This window comes from Akebia trifoliata, chromosome 14 (genome assembly GCF_017979445.1).
Source record: "Akebia trifoliata isolate Shusen 1 chromosome 14, ASM1797944v1, whole genome shotgun sequence".
Lineage (NCBI taxonomy): Eukaryota > Viridiplantae > Streptophyta > Magnoliopsida > Ranunculales > Lardizabalaceae > Akebia > Akebia trifoliata.
The window spans coordinates 12241820-12253652 of NC_141388.1; the positions used below are offsets into that span (position 1 = coordinate 12241820).

An 11833-nucleotide genomic window follows, 5' to 3' on the forward strand; every position below is an offset into this window, starting at 1 on the left:
GGACTACAACTATAATTTGTGAACCAGCAAACTATGACCTATATGATTATCTTCTTGCTCTATAGAGGAGAAAACTAGTTCAAATCAAGTCGACGATCTTGATGATATGATGCAGAAGAATGGTTGAGTTTGAACCAAAAACTAAATGTTTATACTTTAACGCGATTTTTTCCTTTGATTGCGTAGTTGAATGCAACCACAACATTTGCTTATAGGGTCAACTTGAAAATATGGGCTTCAACATGATTCCACCACAGATCCTAACAAGACCCATGTCTTCTTTTATGGAAAAAATAATTTGAACATGAAATGAAAATCGAGACAGAAAATGCAAAAGAAAACTATAAGATTTCCAAGCATAAATACAAAAGGATGGTAATACTTGTAGCCTAGTAGCAAACACAAGAACCTTACATTTCAGAAACTAAAAGATATAAATTTACATAGCTTTTTGATCCTACCATATAAAATTTCTTCTTCCCTACATCAACTAATGAGTTTAGACATTAAAGCAACTAAAATTTCTAATATACTGTGGTTTCTACCTTCACATCTTTATATAATTCATTCCTTCAATATAGATCTTAGCCTCGAATCGTGAGGTCCGGAGTACCCATTTGTACCATTCTTGCCACATTATTCATGATCGTTGTAGGAACTTTCCCATTAGCAACCGATGCAGAAACTTGTGGCTCATAAGCCGAAGCATGGACACCCAATGCAGCTCTGCCCGAAGGGTCGAGATTGTTTGACCAAGATGCATCCCACTCAACAGCCTTGGCTGTGCTACAAGCCACACTTGCGCCCCCTGGGATAGTTAACTTTGCCGAATTCTAAATAGCAAATTAAAAACAAAAAAATGAAATATCAGCACTTCTCAAGTTGAATTTCCTATGTTTTTGTTTTCTTGACGAATTTTTTTAAGGTTCGATTGTATCACCTGTGGGAAGAACCTCTCGAAGATCATTCTGTAATAGTAGGCTTCTTTACTTTTAGGTGTATTATGAGGGAAAATGTGCTCGGCGTTAAGCATCATTTTATCGGTCACCTATAATGAAAATAGTGCCAGTTATATAACGATTGATCATTTGATTAAGAGAAATAAGGACCATTTTCTCCACCACTAGAACGAAAAGATGGAAATGAAACAAGTGAAACATATAGAGAAGTAGTACATGTTCAGAAGCATGGGCCTTGAGTCCATCAATCCAACTATATCCAACACCATCACTAAATTGCTCTTTCTGCCGATAGAGAATATGCTGAAGAATGACGAGTAAGTTGTGTCGTTAGCTAATAATCGTCGTTATTAAATGAAATAAGAATTAAGAAGATTGAGAATTATTTTCAAACCTTTGGCAAGTAAGGGTTTTCCTCATCGTCGAAAGCCCTCCTAAGGACCCACTTTTCGATCCGTCCCTGATCCCGTTTGATCTGACATATGAATAATTTATGAAATTTTTTAGTACACATCTTAAACGGCGATTTAGGAAAAAATCTCAGTTAATAAATGCATCTTTTCAACATACCATCTTCCATTCGGGATCAATAGCCATTGCAACGTTAATGAAATCTTTGTCCAGGAATGGAACCCGAGCTTCCAAACCCCATGCAGAGGTTGATTTATTAGCTCTTAAGCAATCATACTGATGGAGGGCCTTTATCTGAAAATTTAGAACAAAAAATAAAATAACATTTTTCGTCATCTCTCCTATGTCTTCCGTCTAGAATTTATCGAAGATGGCAAAACATAATGAAGAGTTTAATCATGTACCTTGCGGCATGTCTCGTGATGAAATTCTTCTTTGTTAGGTGCCTTGTGAAAATACAAGTACCCACCAAATATCTCATCGGCGCCTTCTCCCGAGATCACCATTTTCACTCCTAATGACTTTATTTTACGTGACATAAGAAACATAGGGGTGCTCGCCCTTATTGTAGTCACATCATATGTTTCAATATGGTAAATAACATCTTCGATGGCGTCAATGCCATCCTACCACAAATCAAGAAAATAAGTTCAAGATTGTTCTGAAAAAATAAAACGAATAACAATATACATCCCATAACTTGAAATAATTGTGTAAGTTTCGATACCTGCACGGTGAAATGGAACTCATGATGAACGGTACCCAAAGAATCGGCAACCTCCCTTGCAGCCTTCAAATCTGGTGAGCCCTGATAGAGAAACAGAATTGAGACTAAAGACTTAGATTACCAACACCAACACGAAAAACATTGGGTTTTATGATGAAAATTTAGGACTAATTAACCTCTAGGCCGACACAGAAGGAATGAAGTTGTGTTCCCCAATGTCTGGCAGCCTTTGTTTTCATCAAGTGACGAGCTGTCACAGCGGCAACTAATGATGAATCAAGTCCCCCAGATAGAAGAACGCCGAAGGGTACATCAGTCATTAGCCTTTTAATCACAGCCTGTGAAAATTAGAATGTACACATGAGAATTGAATTCTCGATTTGATGATCAAGACTCAAGCGAAACTTTAAAATTCAGTATGGGTGTTAAAAGAATACAATATAGTGTTTTAGAATTCTCACGTTTTCAAAAGCGTTTCTTAGAACCAATGGATCATATGGAGTCGAAGGAATATCCTCTGAGAGCCAAGTGGGGTTGTACCATCTACGAAGGCCACCTTGTTTGCTCGAGTACAAGTGACCAGGAGGAAAGAATTCGAAGTGTTCACAATCATCATTGAGTCCCTTCAGTTCAGACGAAATCCAAATTGAACCTACAGGGGAAAATAATGGACTAAGAAAGACGTTTGGCATCGTAAGATTCAATATCTCTACTAAATATTGGAGATTAATGAGATTTACCATCTAATCCCCAACCGATATATAGGGACGTGATCCCAATTGCATCACGGGCAACGATGAAGCTGTTGTCACGAGTGTCCAATAGTACAAACGAGAACATACCATCCAACATGTCGATGAACTCTTCCCCATACTCCTCATACTATTAGAAAAAGATCAAAGAAGATAATTAGTTATGTTAGTTACAAGTAAAACAACAACAAATCTAATTAAAAATTGAAAATATATCAACCCATTTATCTTTATCTTAGTAAGATTGTTTGCATCATTGTGTCATTTCTTTGTTTGATAAATTATGAGAAAAGAATTTTGTATCTTTTTATTGTATTAATGTTTCTTGAGCCCTCTGAATTTCTAGTTTTTAAAGCAAAACAGAACAACAAAATAACTATAAAAAAAAAAGGCTCACCAAATGGGCAATAACATCACAATCACTTCCAGTTCGGAACTGATGATTCGGCAAGCGCTTCCTCAGTTCTTCGTGGTTGTAAATCTCTCCATTCACCTGTTTCAGGTTATCGAAAATTAATTAGTAAAATAAAAGATCGAATAGTAGAAAATTAAATGGTCTATGTTCTAGTTTATTCCTGAATTTTATGTATATAAGTGATTTTATATTGGTTCGGCAATAAGGCAAGCCATGCTTTATGAGCTAATTTTTGGAGTTTGGACAATCAAGAAATGTCATATTTATAAATTGAGCATAACAGAGATGAGAATGTTGAGATCGATGAGTGGAAAGAGTAGAAAAAAATAAAGTTAGAAACTAACGCACCAATAAGCGATAAGCTAAGAGAAAGTCATAAAGGCCAGGCCAGGCCAATTACGATCTTGGTTGAAAGAAATATTCAAATTAACGATTCAAAAAGAGCGATAGAAAGACCTAAAAAAACTTGGATGGAGATAGTAAAAGCAAATATGAACATACTTTCAATAACATAAGACATGTCTCTGGACATAGTGGAGTAACAAAATTCATTCAGTCGACCCCAAATCTTTCTAATAAAATTTAGTACACTAGTAATTTGTGGTTTGTTGGTCTTACGGTTACAACGATGCTCTTGTCTTCGTTAAAGAGAGGCTGATCACCGGAAGCAGGATCAATGATCGCGAGTCGTTGATGGGATAGAAAGCAATCCCCATGCTGGTAGAGCCCACTCCAATCAGGTCCACGGTGCTTCAATCTGTCATATATGTGACAATTTTTGGATCAGACTCGAGGTCCAACCATAATATGTAACATTTAGAATCTCTAAGAGACTCAACAACTCATCATTTTATAAAATCACACCTTAAGTGGAAATTATTGTTTTTAATTAAAGGTTGTTATAATCACATAATTAATTAATTAATTTAAGATTGGCCAATTTTGAAGAATTCCTCAAACTGATGATGTACCCATTCCTTGACTCCACTTTTACTTGAAAAACTAATGTAAAATGACTGAAATGACCCCACCCTCAATTTGTGGGAATAAAAAAAAACCCTTGATTTTTTCCCTAAGAATCTATCATATTCGACCTAGGGAATCTCTCTCTTTCAACTATGGTTTTAAAACTCGGTTTCGCGTCTCGTCTCGTCCAGGCTTGATTCTGAGTCGTTTCGGACGAGTTTTCTGATACGTTTGAGACGTCTCGTCAGATGAGTTTTGAAACTATGCTTTCAACTATCAAACCTCAAAAACAATTAAAAGGGTTTTTGAGGGAGGTTGAAGATGATGGATTTTTGAAGAGAAAATCAAAAGTTTGCCAAGATGTTTAAGATGATGGGTTGAATCCAAGCTTATATAGGTAATGGAGGGTTGAAAGCAAGCTTATGAGGGTGATGGATTGTGAGACCATCTCTCCTAACAGACACAAAAGAACATGAAATCATCAAAAATATAATGGTTGAAAAATGCCAGACATACTACGCAAGAGACAAAAGTGCTTCCCACAAGTGAACAAAATGTTCAAATGTAATTCAAACAAACAAAAATTATAAGTTTTGCAGGTCCTGTGCCCCAATGTTAGGCCCACCATTTCTTTTAAATTTTTTAGTAAAATACTCTAAATGAGGGATCTAAGAATTTAGTAATTAGATCTGCGTATTGGAGTGACGTTGGCGGAGATAGACGGGGACACTTGAAGTGGTGGCACACATGCCCATGCCACCACGTCCAGATGTTCCCCCTGACGTCACTCCAGGGGTAATCTATTAATTAATTACCTAATAGGATAACATTTTTCCTCATCACCCTAGAACTTTTGACTTCTTCAACATTGTAATCACAAGGACATAGGATTTTTAAAGAGGTTTAAAGATAATGGATTTGATATTTCTACTAAACTTTCCTGAATTTATACCAATTAAACAAATTGAACCCACTGAGTAATTATCTAATCCGAACTTGGTTACTATGGATCCCTACACAACTAAAATTATTAGATGATTTTTAACCACCGGATTCGAATTATTTTTACATGGGCTTCAAAAACCATGGTCTTTTCATAAAGCCCAATACTAAAATGCTAAAAGGGATGGATCAAAATCCATTAACCATAAAAAAAATAAAAAATTGTTCATAGAGCCTAAAACTTGAAAAACATACTCAAAATATACTCAACCAACGTGTAATACGCATAGAACCATAGATTTTTCTTGTGTATCTCGAGAAAAATATATGATTCTTTACACATGCCACGTCAGTTGAGTATTGTTTGAGTAAAAGGTAAAAAGGGATCAAAACCCAAAAATGTGCAGAGAGAGAGATTGCCTGCGTGAAAGCTCAAGAACTCGAACACGTTTGGCTTGGGAATCATCAGAGCAACCCAAAACAGCTAATATCCCACACATGATGGTGATGATGATGATGATGATGACTCTCTCACAATTTCAACACAAAAAAGATAAATTAACTTAGAGAAAATTTTCAATCTTGTTATATATTATATGTAAAAAAAGAGAGAATTTGTAAACGAAAAAGCAACAAAAGCGGTGGTAATTGGTATAGCTAACACATATACAGACACGAGGGAGGGCTACGTATCGTTCCTGCTTTTATGGCCTAAACCAACCCCCCCTATTTATAGCAAAAGTAAGCGCGAAAAAGCTACTTCAAAGAAAAATATATAATTAAGCGCGCGGCGACCTTACATCGCTCACTAAAAGATTAGATAGCACCTTTCATACATCTGGGACCCCCTCGCCTATCTCTATCTCCTATATCCTATCTCACACGTTTCCTCACGTGTCCTTTTCTTCTTCAATCTCCCATTTTCTAAGAGATGTTTATCCACTTAGAATTCTACGATGCTGACTCAGTTTTTTTTTCTTTTTTTCTTTTCAGTCAATGCTATATTTTCAACCATCCACGTGTACGTGAGAAGGATTTTTGAACTTTTCACACACTATACAATTTAAATACTTTGGATTTGAGACATTTTCGGACTTTTGGTACCCTATAAAATCTAAATAATTGGGGTTTGGGAGCCTTAGAATTAAATACATTTAAAGGAAGTTTGGGGTTTTAAAAGAGGTTATTAAATATTTTATTTCAAGTTTCAAGAGGTTATTAAATATTTTGTTTCAAGTTTCTTATCGAGAGTAAGTAGTCATCACAATTATACATGTGCAAGTTAGTTTAATTGATAATTAAAGTCTGATCACGTATAAATTTTTTAGTTATATATAAAATTATGATTTTCAATAAAGATATGATGATGTGCCTTGCAAAATAGTAATAAATTATCTAAAGTATGAGATAGGACTTGAGTTAATCGAGGTACACATTATCCCAAACATGCAATTTTCTATTTGACAACTTGTTATTTCAAAACATGGTTTATGTTGATTTGATGTTTCACCTCTTTCTTACAATGTAAATAGGAGAAAAAACTCACTTTAAAATTTTGAAGAAACCCTCTCCATTGGATTATACGTGGCATTTTCAAGGAGGTGTTTCAATTTTTGACAGAAATGTAGGGAGTGTGAAATAAATTCAAAACACCACATACCTCATAACGAGGATGTTCCTTCAAATTTTGAAGTGGGCTGTCTGGTTCAAAGTTGGGTTCGTAAATATGAGGGATTATTTATAAATTGCACATGTAATCTGAGAACGGAAAAAATGCGATATGAGAGTGGTTCGAGTATAACTCAAGTTTAACACACTAGATAATTTTTAAAAATTTCTGTTTATAAGTATTAAACTCGTCGCACGTATCCAGATCTATGTATTTACAAAACTCTCCAATCTTTTTAAGATTATTATTTTTTTGTAATCTCATTTTTCAAAATCATTATCATTAGCCTTGATCTTTAAACTCATCCTTTTGTGAAATAAGAATTTATTATTCTTTTATGCATGATTAATTTATCAAACATTTGAGCCTTTACAAAAAAACACTTAGATACATATATATTTATATGATCTTTTAATTCATATTCTAAAATAGCATAGAAAGAATTTAAAGTTACGAACATAATTTTTATTTTTTATTTTTTAAGATTAATCATACTATTAACACAGGTCTTCAATTGAATTATTAAGATTCTTGTTCAAAAAATCTAGAGAGAAGAGAGAAAAGAGACCTAAAAGAAGTGAAAAAACTTATTGATTGATAATCTTGAGATTTGATAATGAATGATGTTTAGTGATTGTCTAATAATGAAGTTTTAGGTGTAAAAAGAGAATAATAAAAATATTATAATGCAATATTAAGATAAATTTTATGGGTCCCGTTCAGCACCCTAAGCTTTACCCTATACTTTAACAAACGTGTTTTGTCCTACATGGGTTAGAAGTTTTGGAATAGGCCGATTTTTGGTGAGGATGATCTCTATGGTGAGGAGATCATCCTCACCAAAAATCAGCCCATTCCAAAACTTCTAACCCCATAAAAAATGGACGGTCCACGATTTTTCAACTTGTAAACATGAGGTTAAAATTTTCAGAATGGGCTGATTTTTTGTGAGGATGATCTACTAATCATGGAGATCATCCTTACCAAAAATCAGCCCATTCCAAAACTTTTTACCCATGTAGGACAAAACACGTTTGTTAAAGTGTAGGGTAAAGCGTAGGGTGTTGAACATTTCCCAAATTATATATATATATATATATATATATATGGGAAATGTTCAGCACCCTAAGTTTTACCACACACTTTAACAAACGTTTCATCCTCCCCAAAAATCAGCCCATTCCAAAATGTTTAGCCCCATGTTTACAAGTTGAAAAATCGTGGACCATCCATTTTTTATAAATCATTTTTGATGGGGTTAGAAGTTTTGGAATGAGCTGATTTTTGGTGAGGATGATCTCCTCACCATAGAGATCATCATCGCCAAAAATCAGCTCATTCCGAAACTTCTAACCCATGTAAGACAAAACACGTTTGTTAAAGTGTGTGGTAAAACTTAGGGTGCCGAACGGGACCCTACCCTATATATATATAGGGTAGCGTTTAATGGCAAACTTTTTAACAAACTTTTTGGCAAAACATTTTTCAAAACATGAGTTAGAGGTTTTGGAATGGGCTGATTTTTGGTGAGGATGATCTCTACGGTGAGGAGATCATCCTCACCAAAAATCAGCCCATTCCAAAACTTCTAACCCATGTTTACAAGCTGAAAAATCATGGACTGTAGAGATCATCCTAACCAAAAATCAGCCCATTCCAAAACTTCTAACCCATGTTTACAAGCTAAAAAATCGTGGACCGTCCATTTTTTGTAAACTGTTTTTGATGGGGTTAGAAGTTTTGGAATGGGCTGATTTTTGGTGATGATGATCTCCTCACCGTAGAGATCATCCTCGCCAAATCAGCCCATTCCAAAACCTCTAACTCATGTTTTGAAAAATGTTTTGCCAAAAAGTTGGCCATTGATCGCCCCATATATATATATAGGGAAATGTTCAACAACAAACATTTTGGCAAACACATGAGTTAGAGGTTTTGGAAATGGCTGATTTTTGGTGAGGATGATCTCTACGGTGAGGAGATCATCATCACCAAAAATCAGCCCATTCCAAAACTTCTAACCCCATCAAAATTGGTTTACAAAAAATGGACGATCCACGATTTTTCAACTTGTAAATTGGGGCTAGAAGTTTTGGAACGGTGAGGAGATCATCCTCACCAAAAATCAGCCCATTCCAAAACCTCTAACCCATGTTTTGCCAAAATGTTTGTTGCTGAACATTTCCCACACACACACACATATATATATATATATATATATATGGGAAATATTCAGCACCCTAAGTTTTACCACACACTTTAACAAACGTTTTTTGTCCTACATGGGTTAGAAGTTTTGGAATGGGCTGATTTTTGGTGAGGATGATCTCTATGATTAGAAGATCATCCTCCCCAAAAATCAGCCCATTCCGAAATGTTTAGCCCCATGTTTACACGTTGAAAAATCGTGGACCGTCCATTTTTTGTAAACCATTTTTGATGGGGTTAGAAGTTTTGGAATGAGCTGATTTTTGGTGAGGATGATCTCCTCACCATAGAGATCATCCTCACCAAAAATCAGCCCATTCCAAAACTTCGAACCCATGTAAGACAAAACACGTTTGTTAAAGTGTGTGATAAAGCTTAGGGTGCTGAACGGGACCCTATATATATGGGAAATGTTCAACAACAAACATTTTGACAAACATTTTGGCAAAATATTTTTCAAAACATGGGTTAGAGGTTTTGGAATGGGTTGATTTTTGGTGAGGATGATCTCTACGGTGAGGAGATCATCATCACCAAAAATCAGCCCATTCCAAAACTTTTAACCCCATCAAAAATGATTTACAAAAAATGGATGGTCCACGATTTTTCAGCTTGTAAACAGGGGCTAGAAGTTTTGGAATTGACTGATTTTTGGTGAGGATGATCTCCTCATCGTAGAGATCATCCTCACAAAAAATCAGTCCATTCCAAAACCTCTAACCTATGTTTTGAAAAATGTTTTGCCAAAATGTTTGTTGCTGAACGGAACCCTATATATATATATATATATATAAGAGTTAATTTTTTTTTTTACTCCTTTGTACAAAAAGCTTTAATTGATGAGCATTTTCATATCTCACCTACTAAAATATATAAAATTAATGGGCATGTGCACCTTAATTTCAAATAGGTGACGTTGAGAACGTGAGATTACGTTCTCGTTGGTTCAGAGATTTTCACCAAATTTATTAATATTATATTATGAATTATATATATATTCTTACGATCCACGCATCAAGGGAGGTTGGTAAGCCTACTTTACTAGTAGGTTCTCTTAAGGTCACACATCTAATTAATAGCCTCATCACGCCCCAGTAGGATGGAATGATGTGGACCTAAATAGTAGGTACTCCTCAGGAGGACTCCAAAGTTTCAGTCTCCTCACAAAATAAAGAGAAGAGAGATTTTCCAGGCAGACCTATACATTGCGCTATTTTATTTTAAAAACTCCCTTACTTTATCAAGTTTAATCGGGAATAAATTTTACTACATGAATCATGCTACCAAAACTAACTTAGTAAGATTTCAAATCTTATTAAAGGCCTTTGCCCTACATACATAATAAAATTAGCAATCCAACAACATAAAAATTTAGGTTACCAGATTCAAAAAAAAAAAAAAAAAAAAATCACAAAAAATAACTTTTTTGAACTTGATCTAATGTTGAAAATGGATGATTACCAACTCCCAAATTTAAAATAAAAATTAAATAAAAAAATTAATATTATTTAAAAAAATAGTTCTTAGAATTTTATCTTTTATAACCATGTTACATCAGATCATGTTTTAGGATGCAAACAATTAATGCCGTTTGAATCCACTCCAAGGTATGTCAAGTAACAAAATATGAACGCAAATTTGAATTTTATAACGTGGATGCCAACTCCAGGGTTCGTTTGGTAACAAATTTAAAAAGTGAGATTTGGTGGGTAACAAATTTTATAAAGTAAGGTTCCCTTGGAGTTGAGTTGTCAGAAGAACTCCAAGTAAGTTTTTGTAATAAATGCAACAGTTGGGTCTGCCCGGTAAATCTCTCTAAAGAATATAAGAATATTCTTATGATGAGTTACTATTGCCACACTAAATTTTACTAATGCCACACCAACTGTGTGTAATTCTTTGGTGATTTACATGTGGCAATAGCTAACTCTCAATTCTTATTTCTTAAAATTTTAATTGGTGATAAGGATTTCAAAATGCAAAATAATTATTAATGTTTATCACATGGAGGTAATCTTGAAAGATGAAAATCTAGGAAAATGTTGGAATGACATAGGATATTTACTGCGATTCTCACAAATCTGACGTGGGATGTGCACATAACCATAGATGTATTTCCTTGCGATATGAGTAAAAACCATCTACAATTATGTATGCATCTCCATGTTAGAATTGTGAGAATCACAATAAATCTTGTGTCACCCTACCACAACTCGAAAATCTAATACCCACATTTCTTAAGTGGGTTGTAATTAATCTAAATTCACTGTATATATTGAAGGGTTGTGTTAGAGTGACATTGGATTTAATACGGTTTTTACATTTTTGACAATAGGAGGAAACAACATCTACAGTTATGCGCGCACCTCCACCTTAGAAATATAAAAAATCGCAATAAGTCTAATGTCACTCCAGCATTAGTGTATAATGAATTGACACTTATTATGTCTAACAACCTAAGTTTATTGTGGGTATGTTTATAGGGTTGGTGGGGATTGGGGATGTGAGGGGGAAGGTTGGGTACAGCTTGCTTCATTCTTTCAATTTGAAAAAAAAAAAAAAATTGGTGGAAAGATGGGGCAAGAGTAAAAAATGAACTGAGAGAGAATAAAAAAAATTATCTTAAATACATTTAAAATTTTAATGCAAACCACCAATTTCAATTTTATTTTAGAGTAGAATAGACCATTATGGATGTATATACATCCTCTTTAGGGTTGAAGGGGTAGAAGAGGAAATGCAATAGAATTGGAGGGATATCATTAGAAGGAGAGGGGGAAGAGA

The 11833-nt window shown here is 34.6% G+C and overlaps 1 protein-coding gene across 1 annotated transcript; it reads right to left on the minus strand.

Moving 5' to 3' along the window:
• Window positions 1-332: 332 nt before the first annotated feature.
• LOC147386310 (asparagine synthetase [glutamine-hydrolyzing]) lies at window positions 333-5795 on the minus strand. Its single transcript, XM_086423483.1, has 13 exons — window positions 5593-5795; window positions 3883-4021; window positions 3247-3342; window positions 2838-2979; window positions 2559-2749; window positions 2274-2435; window positions 2098-2178; window positions 1775-1996; window positions 1530-1664; window positions 1354-1434; window positions 1176-1262; window positions 941-1048; window positions 333-833 (listed from the first exon to the last, which is right to left on the minus strand). Exons 1-13 carry the CDS (start codon window positions 5670-5672, stop codon window positions 585-587), a joined length of 1773 nt encoding a protein of 590 aa, XP_086279609.1. The 5' UTR covers window positions 5673-5795; the 3' UTR covers window positions 333-584.
• Between the last annotated feature and the right edge of the window lie 6038 nt (window positions 5796-11833).

Excerpts from the sequence above, each read along its gene's own strand:
- LOC147386310 (XM_086423483.1), bottom strand. The coding sequence starts at position 5,672 with ATGTGTGGGATATTAGCTGTTTTGGGTTGCTCTGATGATTCCCAAGCC. Across the intron at positions 2,980-3,246 it reads GTGATGTTATTGCCCATTTG|TATGAGGAGTATGGGGAAGA; the intron begins GTGAGCCTTTTT and ends TTTTTCTAATAG. Across the intron at positions 1,997-2,097 it reads AGTTCCATTTCACCGTGCAG|GATGGCATTGACGCCATCGA; the intron begins GTATCGAAACTT and ends GATTTGTGGTAG.